Source organism: Monodon monoceros, unplaced genomic scaffold (genome assembly GCF_005190385.1).
Source record: "Monodon monoceros isolate NGI ecotype Baffin Bay Population unplaced genomic scaffold, NGI_Narwhal_1 Super_Scaffold_9, whole genome shotgun sequence".
Taxonomy (NCBI): domain Eukaryota; kingdom Metazoa; phylum Chordata; class Mammalia; order Artiodactyla; family Monodontidae; genus Monodon; species Monodon monoceros.
The window spans coordinates 18257187-18279036 of record NW_021703786.1 but is presented as its reverse complement, the minus strand read 5'-3'; the positions used below and the strand labels follow the sequence as shown (position 1 = coordinate 18279036).

General features: G+C 45.5%; 1 protein-coding gene and 1 pseudogene across 4 annotated transcripts in view; one reads left to right on the top strand and one right to left on the bottom strand.

The window, feature by feature from the left end:
* The window catches only part of ATP6V0A1 (ATPase H+ transporting V0 subunit a1), a 61473-nt gene that overhangs the window by 6951 nt on the left and 32672 nt on the right, over positions 1-21850 (bottom strand). For 3 of the 4 annotated variants that reach the window (XM_029212530.1, XM_029212529.1, XM_029212531.1), the window contains exons 10-20: positions 20250-20462; positions 17629-17779; positions 16588-16727; positions 15609-15766; positions 15081-15171; positions 12878-12996; positions 12113-12329; positions 11458-11565; positions 6147-6254; positions 705-822; positions 239-410 (exon numbers count right to left, since the gene is read on the bottom strand). In XM_029212530.1, coding sequence (XP_029068363.1) covers positions 239-410; positions 705-822; positions 6147-6254; positions 11458-11565; positions 12113-12329; positions 12878-12996; positions 15081-15171; positions 15609-15766; positions 16588-16727; positions 17629-17779; positions 20250-20462 — 1595 coding nt within the window. The remainder of the gene's footprint in view (positions 1-238; positions 411-704; positions 823-6146; positions 6255-11457; positions 11566-12112; positions 12330-12877; positions 12997-15080; positions 15172-15608; positions 15767-16587; positions 16728-17628; positions 17780-20249; positions 20463-21850) is intronic. The other variant, XM_029212532.1, reaches the window with a different exon arrangement.
* On the top strand, positions 7533-8282 carry LOC114889383 (annotated as a pseudogene).

Genomic DNA, 21850 nt, shown 5'->3' with positions numbered 1-21850 from the left:
GGCTGAAGACAGGGAGAGCAACTGTGACAACACTCACCAGAGAATCCTCCCTGGCAGCTGTGAAAGTGAGCTGTGCTCTTCTGTGGACATTTCCTGAGGCTCACTACCAAGTACGTCCTTGGGTATGAGGATGTGAAAGCAGATACTCCCTCGTGTCTCTGCATTCTGGACAGGAGTAAAACTGCCCTCGGTGCAGCTAAGGACACGTCCCCACCCTCGGCCCCGCGCTGCCCCTCACCAGTGTAACCGCAGCGCGTGGAGGAAGGCTGAGAGGCCCTCCATGATCAGGAGGATGGCCACAGTCAGGGTGGCGAAGGCGGCGAAGATGAAGAACAGCGCCAGACCTCCCGCCAAGCTCTTCACGCTTAGGCCGATGTGGATCACCATGGTCCAAAGCACCTCAGACAGCTCTGCGGAACGGGGAGAGACATGACATCCGGTTCAGCTGGGCCAGGGGTGCTGCAGGCCTTGCGTTTTGCTCTGCCATCCCTCAATCGCAGTCTTCTTTGCCCCCTGGCTTTCTGCGACCTTACCAGCTAACCTGGCAAAAGCACTGATCCTCCCACCTGTACATCATTCTCTGGATTCAGGAGTCAATAATTCCAGAGGCTTTACATAATTTCCACTCTCTTTAAGCCCCCACCTGAGGGAGTGCCCGGAGAAGGGGAGAAACATAGTTTTTGACCTGAGAGAAATACACTCACGTGCATGAGCGAGGCTGAGGGCCCAGAGCCGCAGGTAGGAGGCGGTGTTGGAGATGCAGCCCAGGCAGTACTCAATGGTGTGGATGGCCTGGTGGACCATGGTGTCCCCAAAATCAAACTGTCATGGGAGGAAACCAGAGAGAAGATATAAGGCTGGGAGGGGCATGTGCAGGGCTCTGAGCGCTGGCACGAACGGCTACGTGGGCCTGGAGCCCCCGGTGCTGAACTCCTGGTGGGGATTTCAGCCGTGCCGTCCCCAGAAATCCTGCCTGGCTGAGCCCCCGACTGGGACACCCCGTGCCCCTCAATACATCACATTTTAATGAACTACATCTTAATGAGACTCTTCTCAACACATCTGCTTTTTCTCCCCACTAGGCTGTCAGCTCCGGAGTGGCTGCATGTCGAGGTAAGAGCGGTCTGGGAGCACCTGCTCTGGCTGACTTCCACCTCACGGTGCCTGAGAGCGGAGCACCCTCCTCTGAATGAGCCAGGAGGGCAGGAAGGGCTCTTCCCCGGGTCGTACGTCAGGGGACAGGCCACCAGGCTGGAAACCGCCTGGAGAAGACTAAACCTCTGCAGCCACTTCTTATTTTCACAACACGTTGGCGGCAAGGTAACCTCCTTTTACTTTTGAGACTTCTGAAAAGATCACACAGGGACGTTTTAGCAAAAGTTTTACAAATTCCTACTTGGACGCATGATGAAGACTAAACGGAACGTGTATTGTTGTTTGTGTTTTCCTCACGCTCCCTTTCTTCCAGCTTTTGTCTCAACATCAGAAATTATCTGCAGCATAAAGCAGAGGGGCTGGAGCGAGCTTCCGGGAGCTCCCTGTTAGGGCTGCTCCAAGCCAGGCTGCTTGAGAAGCCGCAGGCACGCTTCCGGGCCTCACTCTCCTGGGTGGGGCCACAGCCACTGAAGGCCAGGAGGTGGGCCATTCCCCTCCCTGGGGCCTCCCCGCCCCTCCCCTCGTGGTCCAGACCAGACTCCAGGAGCACAGGGCCACTGCCCAGTGGGCCTCCCCAGCTTGCCCTGCCCACAGGTCAGAGTCTATTTTTCACCAGTTTCTTTGCAGACTCACATGACTTCATCCCCAAAAGATACCAGAAAGAACTGTCTTGAGAAATCACATGGGGCCAGGAGAGGAGGGCTGGCTGGTAAGGCGCTAACAGCCCAGGCCTCACAGGCATGGCCAGTGGGGAGAGGGGCCAGCTCCAACTCGCCATCTCTGGGCTTCTGCCTCATTTTCCCTCACCTTTGACTATCTACACCCAGAGTACTTCTGGGCTTTTCTTCTGAAACAGGCTCTTCCAAGTCTCCTAGTTACCCTGAAAACTAGGGTAATCACAGTCACCGGAACCCCAACGTGCCGTTAAGAGTTCTTTGCCACCACTGCTCGCCGTCACACCAAAGCCCACGTTCTGAGGAAGGACAGGCCCCCAGCTCCAAGGAGCACAGGGCTTTAACTAAGAGCTCTGAGGAAGAAGCGAGTGCGGGGCTCCCTCAGAACCAGCCCCTTGCAGCATTTTTATTCCACCTTGAGTTTCTCCCATGAACAGCTTCCCTTCCAGGCACTGCTCTCGCTTTTTCCTCTCCTCCATTCCCAACTTCCTGCTTTGCAACCTTGGGTAAGTTTTCTTATCTACGTACTGGGGGGAGATATTAAGTGGGGCGAGAATTAAGCGAGAAACCCAGGCAAGCGCCTACAGGTCTGTCACTGCCCCATGTGAGTCCGCTACGACTGACCCGGAACCGCCGCAGACGCCCCGTCTAACTCTCTACCACCTCCCCGCTGCCGCACCGCGCCTGCCCCTCACCTCCTGCGCCCTCTCGGCTCCGCACGCCTCCTTCGCGCGCTCCCCTTACCTCCCAGCCAGGAGGTCTCACAGACATCCCGTGACCTGAGCCTCTGCGGTGTCCGCCACTACTGCCTTGTCCTGCTCCCTCTTGAGAAGGCTCACCTCCTCTTGGTTCTCCTCCTACCTCTGGATGCTCCTTCTCAGCCTCCTTCTTGGTTCCTCCTTAAGTGCTGGAGTTCCTGCCTCAGCCCTTAACGTCTCTCCTGCAGCACTGCCACGCGGGCCTTCAGCGGCCACGCCGGGAGGGGCTTACAAATGGACACCTCTATTTCCGTGTTGCCTGTTTCCAACCAGCTGTGCCACATCTCCTCCTGCTGCAGCACAGGTGCTTCACACTCGACGCCACCCAAACTAAACTCATCGATTGCTCTCCTCTGACCCACCAAGACCTACTTCTACTCCTCGTCCCATGTCTAACAGGGGGTCACTACTAGTGCCCCAGGCACCCAAACCTGGAAGTCGAGCCTGACTTTTCACTCGCTCGCACTGCCTACATTCATGAAGGCACTGGGGCCTGCAGCTTTTACTTCCTTCAGCTCATACTGGTCCCTTCCTTTCCAACTCCCACTGCAAATGCCTTCAGGCCTCCCAGTTCTTTCCCGACTCCTCTCAGACTGTGCCCCTCCCCCACCCAATACACCCTCTACCCGCCACTAGGGTATTTCAGCAATGGCATGCGCTGTGTCACTTCCAGCTTCACTGCCCTCTGACGCTCCTTCTTACCCACTCTACTACGGCTGGTGTCCGCCAACCTCTAGCCTCACTTCTCACCAGTCCCTCAACTCCTGACTCCGAGCTCCAGCCAAGCTGAATACTTGTTTATCCCCAAAATGCGCCTTGATGACGCAGGCCTCTGTATCTTTATGATAACTATACATACTGATGCATCCGCATTCCCTCCCTCTCTCCCTCCACAGAGACGCCGGCTTGACCAAACTAACCTCAGCAATAATCTCCTTAGGGAACCCTTTCCAGGCCTCCTCTTCCCTACCCCCACCCCAGTGTTTGTCAGGTGCCCTCTTCCTGTGCTCCCACAGCATCCTGGGCACACCTTGATCACAGACTGTGTCCTAAATTTGGGAGTTCCTTGAAGGCAAGGACTTGTTTTTCTTCTCTCAGTTCCTGCAGCTCTAAACAGAGTGCTTGGCACATGGAGGGTGAATGAATGGATGGGTTGGATGAATGTACCTAGAGAGATGACACAGTGGGGAGAGGTCCCACTGACCCCTGCTGAGTGGTTACAGCCTTCAAAAATTTCCCAGACAATTGACGAGCCTGGCTCTGGTTTGCAGCTGGACTGTTGATGCCCCAGGGAGAGGGACTGCTGCTTCCACCTGTGACGTATTTAGGTAACTGAGACAGCTATCTAAACCTGGCTGTAGAGAACTAGACTGTGTATGTACCTAACGATGATAAAATGTCCTCACTACTTAGGACGCTGTGGGAAACTGAACCTCTGAGGGAGCTGGGGGGCCAGAGACTGGGGAGGCTGAATTCCAGTCCATCTTGTTTGGATGTCAACTCCCCTGGGACGTGGCTACACGTGAGGACTATGCTGACAGGGACCTTCCAGGCAGCTCAGCCTGTGGCTCTGCACAGATGAGTGGTCCAGAGGAACGCAGAAGCTCCCAGATGCCAGCAAAGGAGCCTCTCCGGCCTTCTGGAAGACTGACAACTGTCTGCTTTCACACAGAACAGCAAAGCTTTTTCCCATTCCCATCCCACTGCCCCCTTAGAGAGGACCAGGAAAGCCAGGAAAGGGAAAGGTTCACAGGTCTGGGTATTTTAGAGAGAAATTTGGGGGGAAGATGCAAACAGTGCAGCAAGGCCTATTTTAAAAACCCAATTCAAAACTTGTATATTGCTAAATGAACTACTGCTGAGCTAGAAGGCCTTCTACTCTGGCTGTGGCCAGAATGTTTAGCCAACTTTCTTTCTACTCTCTGTTGTCCTCTATGTGTGACTGGTATAACATGAACTCCTTTCACACAGATGGATTGTTTTTTTCTGGGATGCATCTGAGAGGCAAAGCCTCCTTTTGAAAACTGTCTACCTCCCAGCTGGGTCACGCGGAGGTAAAGCGGACCCCAAGCGAACGTCCAGCATTCTCACTCCAAGCACCATCAAGCCGATGAGGGCAGCAGGAAGAGGTCGGCTGCATCTCAGACAGGGAGGAAGGGCGAGCTTTCCCATAAGCACTCAGAGGAGCAGTGAGGAAACAGTTATTCCCGGGGCAGAGCGGCCGTACATAACAACACAGGAGAGGAAGGCAGGGGCCAATGGGATTTAACTCCCAAGGGGAGTCACTTCAAGAATGCCAATGCAGACATTACTTGTAGCTCCTTTAAAGCCATTCTCAAGGCATTAGATCAGCAAAGTCAATGAAACAAAGACAGAGGTGACTGACGTGAGATGCAGTTAATGGAGATGAGCTTTTTCAGAACACGGGTTCACAAACTGGTTAGAAATGGCCAGTGAGATGCAGAATACATGGGTGTCATGTGTGGCCCCAGGATGCAGCAGGGACAGCAGAGTGATCACAAGGACGGGAAGAGAAGCCCCAGATAAACATGAAGCTAAAGCCAGCTTGTTTCTTACCACTTCATCCTCGGTAGGCTTGAAAACACAAATTTACACTTAGTGGGAAGCCATGCCACACACAAGGTCACAAGTCATGAGCACAAGGCTACTGATTGCTTCTTGGGGGCGGGGGCGTGGGGACTGTGAATGTCAAATGGTCTGACATTGGAGGCAAGCCTCCTCAGCATAAACGGAGAGCAAAGTCAGCAGGACCAAGAGTGTTGATACTTAATTTTTAAAAGGCATCCCAAGCCTTGCAATTTTTTTTTTAAAGTCATACACATAGCAGACGCGGTCAGTCAGACTGCAAAGTCCAGTCCCCTGGGTCCTCAACTCCTTTTCTATTTGTTTTAAAAAGAATATACTGAATAGATGAGGTTCAAAAGTTCAGCTCAGAGGCTTTGTGGTACGAACGGTCAGGCAAGGAGATTGGATTTTAAAAAATCCAATGGTGGTTTAAGGAAAAGTCTAGCTTGGCTAAACTAGACTAAACTTGGCTAAAAAGTAGGCAAGTCACATTTTTAAAAGGCTCAATAAAATGTCTGCAACAAGAGCACATTACTGGAACAGGACTTCTAAAGTCCCAGTGATTAAAGTTCCAACGGGAACCATTCTGGGGAGGGGCAAGGGATGAAGGAGCCGCCGTAAGTGGCCTGGGTTTCTGGTAGTAAGAGCTGGGGCGCTGGGGCCGGCTCTGCCTCGGCCCCGAGGGGAGCAGTCAATAACTGAGATCTGCGTGCAGGGTACCGTGGGCCGTTTGGAACTCAGGAAGCCGGACAACAGAACAAAACTGCTGCGGGCTCTGCAGGCAACACCTGGAGTTCAGAGCAGGGACCACTGGAAAAAGCTGTAGTGCCCTAAGAGGTCCAGAAAGCAAGCCGATCCTCAGTATTAGTCTTTTCAGTTTTTCAAGGAGCGGACAGGAGTGAGGCCACTTAGGGACACGAGACTAGGGCTGACCCGAGGTGGGAGGAGAGGAAGCCCGCACCACTGATCTTACCTCCTCTGCGTCCTCTGAATGGGTGGAGAGCTGGTCATGCTGAATAATCTCAGCATCCTCCTCTGTCGGTCCGTTGCCCACCCTGATCCCACCAAAGTTGAGAGTTCCCTACACAGATGAACAGAAAGAGTAGAATTTGCCTGGGCTTTAATGTGACATTCTGTGACGTGGGGAAGGGCGATGGTTAGTACATACAAACCTCAGAAAAGCATATATTCTAACAACAAAAACAAAACCCACTGATCGAACAGCTAAGTAAAACCAAGCCACTGTTCCCATCCCAACTACCACCGCCCAGGCCCAGCCCGAACTACATTTAGCACCTCATCCTGATCAGAGGCAACAGGCAGTTCCTGCCGCACCAAGAGACACCAACCTTGCCTCGGCCAACGCCGACTGAGAGTCCTGCTTGCGTGAAAAGCTTAATACGAACAAAGTCTCCTAACAAGCGCAGCTCTATCTGTAAAGAGTTCAATGGCCTAAGTTTTTCTGGAACTAAAGATTAAACTTTCTAACAGGGAGGAGAGCCAAATGACATGGTGACTGCAACCAAGTCTGTTAAGATTTCAACAGGAGCCCGAGCGCTCCAGCAACCTCTCCCTGAAACGCACCGGGTCTCTGCCCAGGAACAAAGGACTTCCCAGGTCACAGAAGAAAAAAAAGCTTAATGTACATTAGCTTGTAGCTAGAGAATACTGACTTAAAACAAAACCAAAACAACCCTGACCCTATCCTTCAATGGAGGATTCTGGAGTGTTAACACAACCCTTCCACAGGCAGGTGGGCGGATGCTGACTGGCTGCTTGCTGCCTCTCACTCCCCAGGCAGTTTTCAGCAGGGTCCCTAGGACCAGGATTTCTAAGTCAACCTGATTTGGAAAAGTTTGGGTTTGCTGAGGCCAAAGGACTCTTTGGGTACGAAAACCAGGCAGAACTGGGGTTAAGTCTGACAGATACCACTTAGTGCTAACCTGCCATAGAGTGAAAAGGAGCTGAAGAAACAGCTCCAAGACCCACTTCATGTGGTTTCTGTCAGGGGAGTCAAACAAGGCAAGAGTTCAAAGACTGCTCTCCTGCAAAATGGCCTCTGAGCAGCAGCACAAAGAATGTGCACGCAGCTTCGGTCAATTGCCCCAGGGTCCCTCCTCGCAGCTTCACCTCTGGTGTGCATCTATGACCACAGCATACGACCATCAACCCTCAGGGTTTGGGCAGATTCTCTCTCTTCTTCTAGCAGTGGTCAGAGAACCAGTTGCATCAGAACCTTGAAAGTTGCATTTCATTAAGCAGAGATTCTCAGATACCACCCCCAGAAATTGTAAATTTAGTAGGTCTGGGATGGGGCCTAGAAAATCTGTATTTAAAAAAATATTTCCCCAAGTACAAACTGTATGATCATTTCGAGTGTCTATCAAAATGGAAAAGGCATGCACAGCTCTTTGGTCTCGGCCGCCGACATGCCATCCAGAATAAGGAAGACCCGGAAACTTAGGGGCCACGTGAGCCACAGCCACGGCCGCATCGGCAAACACGGGAAGCACCCGGGAGGCCGCGGTAATGCTGGTGGCATGCATCACCACAGGATCAACTTCGACAAATATCACCCAGGATACTTTGGGAAAGTTGGTATGAGGCATTACCACTTAAAGAGGGACCAGAGCTTCTGCCCAAGTGTCAACCTTGATAAACTGTGGACCTCGGTCAGTGAGCAGACACGGGTAAATGCCGCCAAGAGCAAGACTGGAGCTGCTCCTATCACTGATGTGGTGCCATCAGGCTACTGCAAAGTTCTGGGGAAGGGAAAGCTCCCAAAGCAGGCTGTCATCGTGAAGGCCAAATTCTTCAGCAGAAGAGCTGAGGAGAAGATTAAGGGTGTGGGTGGGGCTTGTGTCCTGGTAGCTTGAAGCCACATGGTGGGAGATTCATTAAATGATGACAAGTGAAAAAAAAAAAGAAGAAAAGGCACGCACAAAAAAATGCATGCACCCTTTGAGACAGCAAGTCCACTGCTGGGAACATCTGTGCCTGTGAAGTTTTATCAAGATACAAGGACAAGGACGTTCCCTGTGTTATTTGGAATAGCAAAGAACTGGGAACAACCAACAGAGCCATCAACAAGAGAATGATTACATGATTTAAGCACATCCAACAGAATGTTCTATGGAATGCTAGGCAACTATAAGAGTATCACTACGAAACAATCTCTAAGGACACTAAATTTTAAAAAACCTAATCAAGGGGCAGCAGAGTGCTACAATTTAAAACACAATTGCTAATTTGTGTTTTAAATATATATGTACATACACATATACATATTTCTATCAATAGATGATAGATATATGCTGATATCTGCAGAAAAAAATTTTAAGGCAAACTTCCCCACCTGTTAACAATAGCCTGGAGGAGAAGGTGGGGGAGAAGGGCTGGGGATGGGGAGGCTTTCACAGTCAGTACTATTTGCATCTCTAACAAGTGCACCTATTGCTTTGATTTTAGTCTTTAATGTCAGTAGGGGGTTGTCTGGATCATGGCATCACAGGCAATCTTTATGTTCTCCTCCACTTGTCTGCTCTGTCTTAATGCCCTAAGAAACAAATTTAAAGTTCACCAGGTGATTCTGCTGTGTAGGCAGATCTGGGAGCCACTGAAGCGCCTGGCACCTCCAGGTCATGCAAATGTTACACCTGACAACCCACAAAAGGTGGACTAAAGGTGCAACACAGGTGCACTTTCTGCACCACACTGGTGACAGGAGAGGACTCCAGAGTATCTTGGGATGGATCCCAGGGTCGAGGAGGCAGGCTTTAGGCTTTAAGGCCTAAAGCAGAAAGCCATTTCTGAAGCTTCCCCCAATCAGCAGATGAAGTGAGGGGCAGACAGGTTAAACCTCCCAGCCAGACACGAATAAGTGTCCCTTCAGAACAGAGGGGATGTGAGTTACAGGAAGGGGGATGAGACACACAGCAGCAGAAAGAAAATATTAAATTGTGATACACTGCTTACAGACAACCAAGAGGACAGAGAACAGAACAAAAACAGATCAGTGTTCATGTCCTCAGCCCTTGGGGTCAGGAATCTAGGACCCCCGTGGTAGAATGATCATCCTGATGCCTTCGGGCTGCCCTCCAGAAACAGATGTTTGGCCGCTAAAGAACCAGTGCGCTAAGAAGTCCCTCTGAATGTGCAGGTTTCCAGACCAGGGACTTTTAACTTGGATATTATCATAAAAGACGATGCCAGACTTAAAAGTATCAAGACTGATGCAGCAGAAGCACATCTTAAATAAACTGAGACTAGCAGAAAGAAGAGCACATGGAAAGAACGCCAATATGTGGACAGTGTGTGCTTTAAGCGTTTTTTTTTCTCTCTCATTAGAAAGAAGAGAGTAAGTCCCCATTTGAAAATAATTTTAAGCAGCAACATTTAAGTATCTTCTGATCCAAAATATCAGCCTTTTTAGACTAGTCCTAGAAGGATAATTATAGCAATTTTCTGAGTTAAAATGATCAGGAACACCTAATGAAGGAAACAGTCATCATCTAAATATTTCCTTTATCTAAAGGAGTATGATGCTACTAGAACACAACAGTATATGAGTAATCACTACTGGTGAGATTTAAAAAGTATTATAGATTCATTACCTAGAATAGATTGGGCTCATTTGATATTGGTGCATTATAAGATTTTGGTCAAGAGATGTTTTAAGGACAAATATTGAAATGCTTAACAATCAAAGTGCTGTTACCGAATCACGAGTTAGTACTGGACGGAGGAAAGATCAAAACAGAAGATGACTTTGGTTATTACACCAGATGCAGAGTACACACGAGACACATGGCAGGGTGGAGGTCTCAGTGAACAGCTGAGGACATGAGGGCTTCCGAGTCTCTTACAAAAAAGTAGACACATATAATCTTCCACTGGAAAGAGAGCAAGTTATAGCTAAAATGGACCAAATGTCCAAGCATCACTCTGAAGCAGAACTTTGAAGTGCAGGGAAATCAATTCAAGAATCACAGAGATGTTCTCACTCCATGCTAAAAAACCCATCCAATACCTGGTCACAAAACACAGACATGAAAGTGGATGAGTCTAAGAGCTGCCCTCTTGGATTAAGATGATGGGGCTTGGAGAGGGTACAACAACCGCCCTGCTTCCATAGACAGGACTGTACTTACATGCTGAATGGAAACTTAGTGGACCAATGGTAAAGATGATATCAGAATCTATTCCTAAGAGGTGGAAATCTTTTCTGTCATCCTCTCAATGAGTAACAAGGACATACTTCCCAAGAGCACACATGTCCCATGCTCTCGATATAATTAAAAAGAATTCTGCTGCACTGTTTGCCACCTCTTTAAACAAAACGTGATGGTTTGTTGGTTTTAATTCACTCACTGTTGCAGCCGCTGCTGCCTCTAGTCCCTGTTGGCTTGGGGTTGGGCAGACTGGGGCCTCCACAGGTTGCCCCTTCCTGGTAGTGAATGGAAGAAAAGAGGAAGGGAGAAGGAAACAAAGGAGGGAGGGAGTGAAAGGGGAGACGAATGAGGGCACATGGAAGGATGAAGATGGTCAGAAAAGGGAGAAGGCAGGTCTTGTAACTCAGCTGCTCTCCAACAGGAGTAACAATCTAACAGCTGCATGAGTCATGCAACACGATCTTTTGGTCTTTACCAGGCAATATAATAAGTAAGCATTATCGCATAGCCAGAAATGGACATCTGGCATCTTAAGTGTGTGTGTGTGTGTATGTGTGTGTGTGTGTAATTCAGGTGCACACATACATACATTAAGTAAACACAAGTATGTATGCTGTTTTTTAAAAAGAAAAAAAGTCAATGTGCTTTAAACCAAATCTTTCCCCACCCCGGATGTTTTGGTTGGTGAAAGTATCACGGTCTCATTTTAAAAGAAAATATATCAGTGTCAGCCCTGTGGTTGCCCAGGCAAACCACATGAGTGGGTTCACCTGTCTGCAGCTCTTGCAGCCTTGCTTGGCTGATGCTGCATCGAGACAGGCCCAGACCTGGATTTTGCTGAGCACAACATGAGCAAAGCGTGAACAGGAGGTAAAAACTTATGACTTGTTCTCACTACCTGGGCTACTCAAAGCTGAATCTGGATGTCTGAGCAGCAATTACATGCTTGGTTTTGGTTTTTTTCATTTCAGCAGGTCTAGTGTTCATGCTGGGATACAACACAAATGCATTTTAAGAGAATACAGGTTATGCACAACTCATTATATCCAATGAGGAATTGCCTTGATCTTAAAAAAAAGTCTAGTAAACTTTCAGCCATAGAAATACACCCACCAAATGCTTCCTCCTCAAATATTGATGGCGAAGGACCAGTGGTTTAAACAGCAGCATCCAAGGGACACACAGCAGCGCAACCACTACCAGGAAACACTGAATTCCTTTCTGCAAAGTAAGGACAGGGCACGTCACAGTAATCAAATGTGCAGTTTCCAACTCCGGCACAAATTCCCTCTAAAATAGCACTTTCCTGCCGGCTTCTGAATAAATAACACAATCCAGCTCCTCAAAATAATTAGCAGATGTTGTGGCAAAGCCCAGGACTGTCCCATAGGATGAGAGTTATAAACTCTACCCTTTCTGCAGACAGAAGTTACAGTTCACCCTCCCCAGGGAGGAGGATGGGCTGAATTTAGATTTGGATGTGTGGGCTGATGGGGATTTTTTTTGTTTGTTTTTTTGATGTGGACAATTTTTAAAGTCTTTATTGAATTTGTTACAATATTGCTTCTGTTTTATGTTTTGGTTTTTTGGCCGTGAGATCTTAGCTCCCCGACCAGGCATCGAACCCACAACCCCCCTGCGCTGGAAGGCAAAGTCTTAACCACTGGACCACCAGGGAAGTCCCTAAGGCTTTTTCAGGGTCACAGAAACATCTGGCTTCCTGACCTAGGAAAACCACCTAAGACAGTCTACCTCTGGGTTGACGCACCTGTCCAGAATACAGCATCGAATTACCAGAGTCCCCATAGGAAAAGAGGAACATGTTTATGAAATGGATCAGAAGACTTGGTGCTTTCTCAGATGTGTGAGCATCATAGGCTGTCCACTTGTAAAAAATAAGGATAACCAAGTAGCCAAACAAAGAGGTCATGAAGATTATTTCCGGAATAAATCCAAAGTAGATATTCAGGGGCTTCTTGAAATAGCTAAAAAGTAAGAGAGAAAAAAATGTTAAAGGTGAACAGACCCAGGGTCACCCCTATACCAAGTATACTAGATTTTCTACCTAATGCTCCCTCAACTCTATGTATATCATTTGAAGAAGCAAAAGCCAGAAGAACTGGAGGCAACAGAAACAAGCAGGATTAACTATGACTACCAAACTTTTGGACCGTGAACAGCTCCGATACCACCCCTACCAATCTCTCATGAGGAAGAGAGAGGAAAATCTAGTACATTCTGAGACCACAGTTCATAAGTTTATGTGAGTTACACATCAAGGGAAAAGAACATAACTCTCATTTTGATGAAAATTACACAAGGTTTTTTTAAAGATCTTGAGTATGACTGTACATTGTTAAGGGACTAACATTAAGCAAGCTTCATTCAAACAAATGAGATTTTTATAAAAGCATTTCTTTAACATAGAATAGTGTTCTGAGTTATTAATCCCTCCTTAGAGGTGTTATGATCTCTTTAGGCAAAAGCACTGTCTGAACTAAGTGCATTCTTATGATGAAACAGAGTGACTCACGTATGGTTGAAAAGGCTCAGGCTGACTCCAAACATCATGTGGATGATACCAAGGATAACAGACATCTTCATCTTAAAGGAGTTGAGGAAGGTCAGTTTATTGGTAGCAATGTTCCAAATCTGTCACAACCCAAGAAAACAAAAAGGCATTACAAAGAGTTCTCAAATGGAAAAATACTCACCTATTCTAAAAAACAGTTGTGTTTTTTTTTAATTACGGAAAATGCTAAACATATACATAAGCAGAGAGAATAACGTAACAAACTCCCATGTGCCTATGGCCCAGCTTCAACGATTATTTACTGACTCCTTGTCAATTGTGTTCATCATATCCCCAACCCACTCCCCACCTCCATATTATTTTGAGGCAAAGTCCAGATACTATGTCATTTTACCTGTAAATATTTCAGTATGGATCTCTAAAAGGTAAGAACTCATTTTTAAAACATGACCACAATACTGTTATCATACCCCAAAGCATTAACAATGCTTCTATAATACCCTGGAATCGTTAGTATTCAAATTTCCCCAATTGTATCCATACTTTTTAAAATAATTCATTTATTCAAAGTGGGGTCCAGACAAGGTCTATAACAATGATTGCTTGATACAGCTTTTAAGTCTCTATAGGTTCTCCCTCCAGCTCTCCTTTTTTATTCATCACAAAAGATTTATTGAGGAAATTGGGACGTTTATCTTGTAGATGCTCCCACAATCTGTATTTTGCTGACTGAAACCCAGTGGTGCTGTCCTTCCATCTATTTTTAAACATTAATTGCCTTATGCTTTGTCACCTAAGGCTTGGATGCCTGTAAAATTTTCCTGACAGTTCTGCCTCCACTTGGCCATCAGATTATGTTTCCTATATCGTGACTCCGAGGCAGTCATTCCCTGTGCTAAAACCTCCCAGAACCCCTACTGTCATCTCTATGATAAAGTGCAAACTCTGTACCCTGATAAGCCAGATCTTCCACCATCTAGCCCGGCACCTTTTTTTCTGAACTGGCCTCCTCATGAAGAGCTCATCCTCGGTGACCTCTAACCTGACAACTTGTGGCTGGTTCTCTCTGCAGCCCCAGTCTTGCCTGATGTTCTGCAACTCCAACTGCCTGATGGACTTTTATACCCGGGTGTCCCACAGGCACTTTAAACTCAGTATCTACCCTGTAAGCACCAAATGAGATGTCTGCAAAAAAAAAAACTCTGTAACTACAGAACACTACCTAAATGTGAGATAATATTATTATTAGATTCCAAGTTACTTGAAGGCAGGACCTGTGTGTTAGAATTACGTGTTTCCCCCAGCAGGCACTATGCCTTGCAGACAATAGGGATTCAGTAAACAGCTGTTAAATGCACATATGAAATCTTATTAAATACCTCCAAGCCTTAGTTTCCTTATCTGTATAATACAGATAGCAGTACCTACCTGATAGAATTGTTTGGGCATAAATCAGACATGCTGAGGGCTCAGTACAGTCTCTGAGCTATAGTAAGCATTTCAGTACCGTTAATTTCTATAATAATTAACTTTGTATCTCCCTACGTCTATGCTTTTGCACACACTTCTCTTCACCTATAACAATCTGAAATATTTTTCAAAGGCCAGATTAATCCCCATTTTTTACAAGAAACTTAATCTTTCTGGTCCATAATGATCTGCTTTTCCTCTGGAATTTTGTAATCCTTACAATCTAACATTTAGGCTTAAATTCCACACACACCCCTGCCCCCGCCTCCCCTGTTTAAGCACATAACACAAAAGACTTGATCACACTTTACTTGCCTAAGTATTTGAAAAAAAATAAAATTCTGGGATAAGTTTTTGTCTAAGTATGTAAAGATAAGAATGGAAATCTAAAATCCATAGAAAAGAGCTATTTTTCTTTGTTAAAACATCTGCTAAAAATAAAAACCAAACTAAGTTAAACAAAAATAAACTGGGAAGGAGTCTTGAAAATCAGTCTTCCCAGGGTCAGTATTATTAGCCACATCTAAAATCAGGAGTACAGGAAAAATCACTTGGCTCCCCAAGGCACCTGGATCTCTTGCAGCTTTAAAGTGCTCTGGACAGATACACTGAGGTTTTCTAAAAATATGTTAACTAAAACCCAAATAACTATTTATCTTCATTTTCATTCTCTCACTTCTGGGTTTCAGTTAAAACACTTGGTGTCAGACATATAGAAAAGAAGTGCTCTTACTGGATCGATGCCAAAAGGATATGGTCCACCGAAAACTCCATGGACAGCTGGGTTCAGCTGGAGGACAGGGTTTCCCCGAACCGTCTCTTCCCTACCGTGTTAGGAGAAAAGCTGCATTTATTTTTTATTCAAGAGAGGGAAATTACTGGGGTTCAAAAACTGACCCCCAAAGAAATCATTGATACTATAGCTATTTTGTCTCTTCAATAAAAGGGGAGGGATTAGCATCAGAGAGTGAGACGGGATCAGAGATAACAAAAAGAAAAATTAAACACACATACAAGACCAGATAGAGAAATTGGGGAACCTGCTTTTAACTTAAAAAAGAATCAATGTTCCTTAACAACGCTGAACAAATCACAAAGCACTTCCCAGGCTGCAGCATAAATAAGAGGAGACACTACATTCTTTTGGAATAGAGACAGTGTCAACCGCTTCCTAAAGAAGTGTTAGTTTACCACTTGTCTGGAAAACCAGAGCTGAACACGAAAGGAATAAGCTTTGACTTTCAGCTTCTTTGCAACTTACGTCCAATTATATAAAGTAAACATTGGCCGCACACTCCAGGATGACCCGAAGATATTAAGAGACTTGGAAAAGCAATCATTGTAGATGAGGCCCGTGTAGATGGAGAACACACCCATCAGCAGAATAATGTACCGTCCGCTGAACACAGTGCTAAACATCTGGGAGCCAGGAGAGAAAGGTCAATGAAATGTACTCATTAGCTGCAGCTAATGTCGCGACAGCGTTATTTAGAATGTACTAGACCCCTTCCTCTCACACCACTCTTACCCCATTCTGGGTCAGAGAGCTTGAAGCAAAGACCAAAATACAACGCTAACAAGAAATTTACTTTCACAGCATGTGACCTCTTTAGTGTTAAAATGAAAATAACTTCTCTATTCTCTAAATAGTCTCTATAACTTCTCTATAAATTCATGGATCAAAGATTTCCAGATAATTTTCATAATGAATGCTTGAGAAATTATAAAGTTTCAGACCGACACAGATGTAACTTAAACATTACCTCGTTCTTGAATTAACTAGTGGTCACCAGTGGGGAGAGGCAAGGGGGGAGGGACACGATAGGGGTAGGGGATTAAGAGGTACAAACTATTACGTATAAAATAAATAAGCTACAAGGATATATTGTACAGCACAGGGAATAGAGCCAATATTTTATAATAATTATAAGTGGAGTATAATCTATAAAGTTTTTGAATCACTATTTGTACACCTGAAACTAATATAATATTGCAAATCAACTATATCTCAATAAATAAAAAAATAAAAATATAATAAATACACTTCCATCAATCATTCTAGAGGAAAGACTGAATTATCCTTCTGTCTGTAAAAAATTATTATAAATGTGTTGCCCTATGAAGAGACAATGATAGTAAGCAGCCAAAGATTATACGAGAAAAATATTAGAAATATGTCAAGAAAATAATAAAATTATCTTATGTTTCTGAGTTTCTATCAAAAACAAACAAAACATTACCTCATTCTCATTCTTCTGAGAGAGGATCCGGCTCTCCCTTAACACCATCCATACAGCAAAAAGGGTCATCAAAATGCCGTGGCCGAAGTCCCCAAACATCACAGCAAATAGGAAAGGGAAAGTGATGATGGTATATGGAGCTATAAAGAAACCAAAGAAGGAAAAAGACCCAGTACAGAAAACCACAGCAATTCCGAACATATCACATCCCTCTCCATCATCTAAGATCAATATAAGGTGACTTATTCCCAAGCTGTTGGTCAGAGGGACTCGCAGGGGTAACTTTCACGGCAGGATGTGCACAGCCTCACAAAGCAGCTCTGGTGGCATCCCAGCTACTGCCAGCATTTTCAACAAAGAACCTCACGGGAAATCAAAGTTTTGTCTCTAGTGTGCACCAGTGTGGTCTGTTCTTTGATTCTTTTCTCTCACCCCTGGGACACTGCTCTTGGGGCAGGCCAGCTTTCCTCCCTTGTATAGTAACCAGCTGAAAAAAGCCACTGGGTGAGTGGGAGAAAGCCCAGAACCTGGAGCAAAGCAGGTCCTGCAGAAGGCTCCCACTGAAAATGAATTCTCAGACTCTGGATTTAATCATTAACTCTCTGAACAGAGGAGAAATCTGCCTTGTGCCTAAAATGGTCAACAACTGCTATATTTTCTCTGTCTAACCTGGAACAGGGAAGCTATTTTAAAATATCAATTACCTTGGAAAAAACTTTTTGCTTAAAGCAGTTCCAGCAAATGGTGTGCAAGAGAAAGCCAGGTGCTGTACAGCCGCGAGGGCAAAGAGAGGAATCCAATCCATGGAGCTCATTCCTATAAAACTCCTATAAAAGCACCTCCTAAAGGGGTGCCACCCAGCGATAAACCTCACTCCCTGCATCCAAACAGGCACCTCCTCACAGGAAATACACAACAGCTGAGGCCTTGACAACATCTTTAGTTTTAAGCCAATTGTGTTCAATTGCATTCAGAGTGAGGCACTGAAAGAAATAACAAAGAATAAAACCTCTAAGAGGGAAAAGATTCAAGCTTTTTTACCTGGATTTATCTCTCGGTAAGTTCCAATTCCATAAGCATCCACTATGTTCTGAAAGCCACATGTGAACTTGTTGGTTTTGTTATAGGTTGGGGGAGTCTGGTTTGTCTGCATCCTGTTCAGGATGGAGGGCACGGTGGAGCCACTGTGTTCCTGGGAAACATAAAGCACATATTTCAGAATCAGGTCACCCTCCTAATTGTGATGGTGGTTACACAGGCATATATATTTATCAAAACTCATCGAACAGTACACATAAAATATGTGTATTTTCTTTTATGTAAATTATATCTCAAGCTTTCTGGTCTTTGGGGAAACTGGAACTAGCTATAAAATTTACAATGAAAGATTTAAATGAAGTCTCAGGAAAACTATCCTCACCATGAAAAAAAAAAAATTCTAAAATATGTAACCAAAGAAAATGCGGTACCTCCTCTGGAGACACCCTTATCTGCCTGTCTACAAGTGTCATTGTTCTCTTCTCCTTCTATGGAGGAAGCAAAGTTATTCTCTGACTTTCTTCCTTCGCCACCTACTCTTAACTCCCTAATCCTTGTAGTCTAGCAGAGCACACTTGGCCAAAGTGGCTGGCTCATCACTGGATCTAAAGGTCTTTTCTCTTATATGGAAGCCCCTGACGCTGGACAGCTACCTCTTCTGCTTACCAACCATGCCTTTCCTGTCTCTTTGCTGGCTCTTCCTCCCCTGCCTGTAACACTGCAGGGCCCCCAAAGTTCTACTATTATTAGCTCCTTATTTTCTCTCTTGGAGGTCTCACGCCCTTCCAACCTCGTGCAGCCCGTTTCTTTCCTGTTGCCCTTTCTTTTGAGAACCTATCCCATTTTCTGCTTGAGATTTCCATGTGGATTTCTGTCCAACCCCTCAATGTGACTGAAACTGAACTTATCATCTTTCTCCTGTCAATAAGTTTCTCTTGCTGAACTTTTACTTCCATCAATGAAACTATTATTCTACCAGCCACCCAGCTTTGATGCCTCAGAAACATTTTTAATTTTTTCTCCTTGTACTTCTCCTGCACATTGCTAAATACCAAATCTACCAACTGATACCTCCTTCAGAGTGTCTCACAAATTCATCATTATTTGCTTTTTACTGCAGGGGTCATTATCACTTACTGCTCTGTGTTTACAATAACCTCCTAACTGAACCCCTACTTGTAGACTCTCTCTACTCCCCAATCCAACCCAGATGCTATCAATGGATTACTCATTTTATTCTATTTATTTATTTATTTGGCCACGCCTCGAGGCATGTGGGATATGGGATCTTAGTTTCCTGACCAGGAATCAAACCCAGCCCCCTGCTGTGGAAGCACAGAGTCCTAACCATTGTACCGCCAGGGAAGTCCCTGGATTACTCTTTTTTTTTGGATTACTCTTTTAAAACCGTTTTGATCATGTCCTTTCACTGCTAAATACCTTCCAATGTCTCTCCACTCCCTCTGGGATAAAATATAAACCCACTATACCGGCTGTACCCTTTTTTAAGGGTATTAAAAACCCTTCATGGGACTACCCTGGTGGCGCAGTGGTTAAGAATCCGCCTGCCAATGCAGAGGACACAGGTTTGAGCCCTGGTCCGGGAAGATCCCACATGCCGCAGAGCAACTAAGCCTTTGTGCCACAACTACTGAGCCTGCGCTCTAGAGCCCACAAGCCACAAGTACTGAGCCCATGTGCCACAAGTACTGAAGCCCACGTGCCTAGAGCCCGTGCTCTGCAACAAGAGAAGCCACTGCAATGAGAAGCCCGCGCACCGCCACGAAGAGTAGCCCCCGCTCGCCGCAACTAGCGAAAAGCCCACACGCAGCAACGAAGACTCGACAGAGCAAAAAAAATAAATGAATAAAGAAATAAATTTGTTTAAAAAACAAAACAGGAAAAAACCACCTTGACAATTAGGTTCCAGTCTCCCTGACCTAGGTTTGCCTCCTGCTCTTCGGCTCACCCATTACGATTCCTGTTCTGGCCCAACCACACATGGTCACACTGTATTTCCTGCCTTTGTCCATACTGTTTTCTTCTCATTGTTGCCAGTTGACATCTTACCAATTCTTCAAAGCCCTGAGTAAAAGCCACCTTCTTGAAGCTTTTTCTGATCATCCTAGTTGGAAAAGCTAGTGCCTTCCTTCCCTCCACACACGTAAACTACTCTTAGCACAGACTGTGTTGTATGCACATCAGCCTCTTCAAATAAGTCATAGATACTTGAAGGCCTATTTTTTACATCTCTGTACCTCCTGGCCCCTAGATCAGTGCTTTGGATAGGGCAGTAGCTCTAATTAACTACTAAATGGAACTGCGAGGGTTATATTATGGAACTAGTCTAATGGACAGAGAGAGAGTGGATCAGGAAATTGATGTTCTGATTTTGAGCTACCCTGAAGGATCATGGGTATATGACCAAATCATTTAATCTTTTTTTCTACAATTTCTACATTTGAAAAATAAGCATATACGAAATGTATTGTCAGGATACAAGATGAGTATATTAAAGAACTCTGAGACTAAAAATGCCATAAAAGTGTAATTGGTTCATGTTACTATGGATGGGATCCTCTCTGCCTAGCTGGAGGCTGCACTGCTAGCTGTGGGGAACTCACCGTGCCCCTTCTGAGCGCAAACTGGATGGAGTCAAGGTCAGTGACAGGGCACCAGACCTCCGCAATCAGGCACTTCTGGGTCACGTCTATATTGCACAGGTTCAAAGTGTGGTAAATGGCCTTCATCTTCCGCACTTTGATGAACCAGACACGGATGTTCTTAGCAGCTGCCTGCAGAACCCTCTGGCGGTGATCCTCCGTTTGATTCAGAACCTTTTGGGAGAGAAAGGAGCAGACAGGGATCCTTCTAACACCAGTCTTAGATTTCAGGATATGAAGGCAAAGAGGCACAGCTTTCTGAGAAGGGCAGGTGGGGATCTGGGCTTTTTCTTCCTCTGGCTAGAATTTTCTCTTTTTTTTTTTTTTGGCCAAATTATAAGAAATTAGAGTTCCAATGACTAACATTCATATTCATTTAGTTTCAAGCTGAAGAGAAACCTGAGGAAATGGTTTTTAGCTTTTCTCTCTAAATTTAATCTTACCACAAAATCCACAGCAGAACAATGTAGGTCACTGGCTTTTATCTGGCTCACTAAAGAGCAATGACTTTCCATGTGGAGCCTGTAACTCAGAGTCAAAGTCAGCATCACAGGCCCAGGAGCTGACCAAGTTGTCAAATCCCTACTTAAGAACAGCAAGCTGCAGCACACCCTGAACATAAGCCAGCCTCAGGGGCTGGAGGGACAGAGGCACTGCTGAACACCAGCATCTGCCTCTGCCAAGAGAGGCTGCCTGCCAGGAGGACGAGACACCACGGCCTTTAGAGGGGATTTACACCGCCACATACCACGGTCAGCATGGAACAGATAAGGCTTGATTCTTCTGTCAGGCTTCCTTTCCCCCCAGGAAGGCCGATCCTTTGGAAACCAGTACAGAGTTCCCTCGGAGGAATCACATTGCCAAGAATAGAGTGGGAGGAAGGGCCAGGAACACTTTACATTCTACTACCTTGTTTATCACCAAATATTTAAGATTTCTATAGCAGAAAAGGGGCTAAGCCAAAATTGGGCAAGCACCCCACCATTCACACTTGCGCATGAAAATCTACCTTAAATCTCCACATTTGTTTGAAGAGGAAAAAACTATACATTAATCATTTTAGCTCAAGTCTCCATCATAGCTAGCTTTTCAAGTCAGTTTGGGAAAAAAGTCGTCACTGCTCCCTGAGAAACTGTCTTGGGCAGTAGAAAGTAACTTCCATGAGAGGTTTTTTTTTTTAAAAAAAAAAAAAGCCATGGCATGCTAGGGAAACTCTTGTATCACTTGAGAATAAAGGAACAAAGCTACTTTCTTTCCTGGTTGTTGACAATTTCACAATTACTATTTAAACTTCTGGAAGGATGCTAAATAAACTTGCAAGCAATGTTCTATTTGCTTTTCTCTTTCCCCACCAGCCCACGCCCACACATCTCACCCCTTGGTATTCAATCCCCTTTAAAATTTTACTTCACACAGTTTGGTGTTTTAAAAATCAGATTCTAGTCATTTATAATGACTATTGCACACGCTCTTCAAAATCTACCACAAGCCTACCTCATAAGGAGGGGGTAGAACAGTCCTAGAACCCAGAATGTACTAGCATGGCTTATCACCCACCAGCA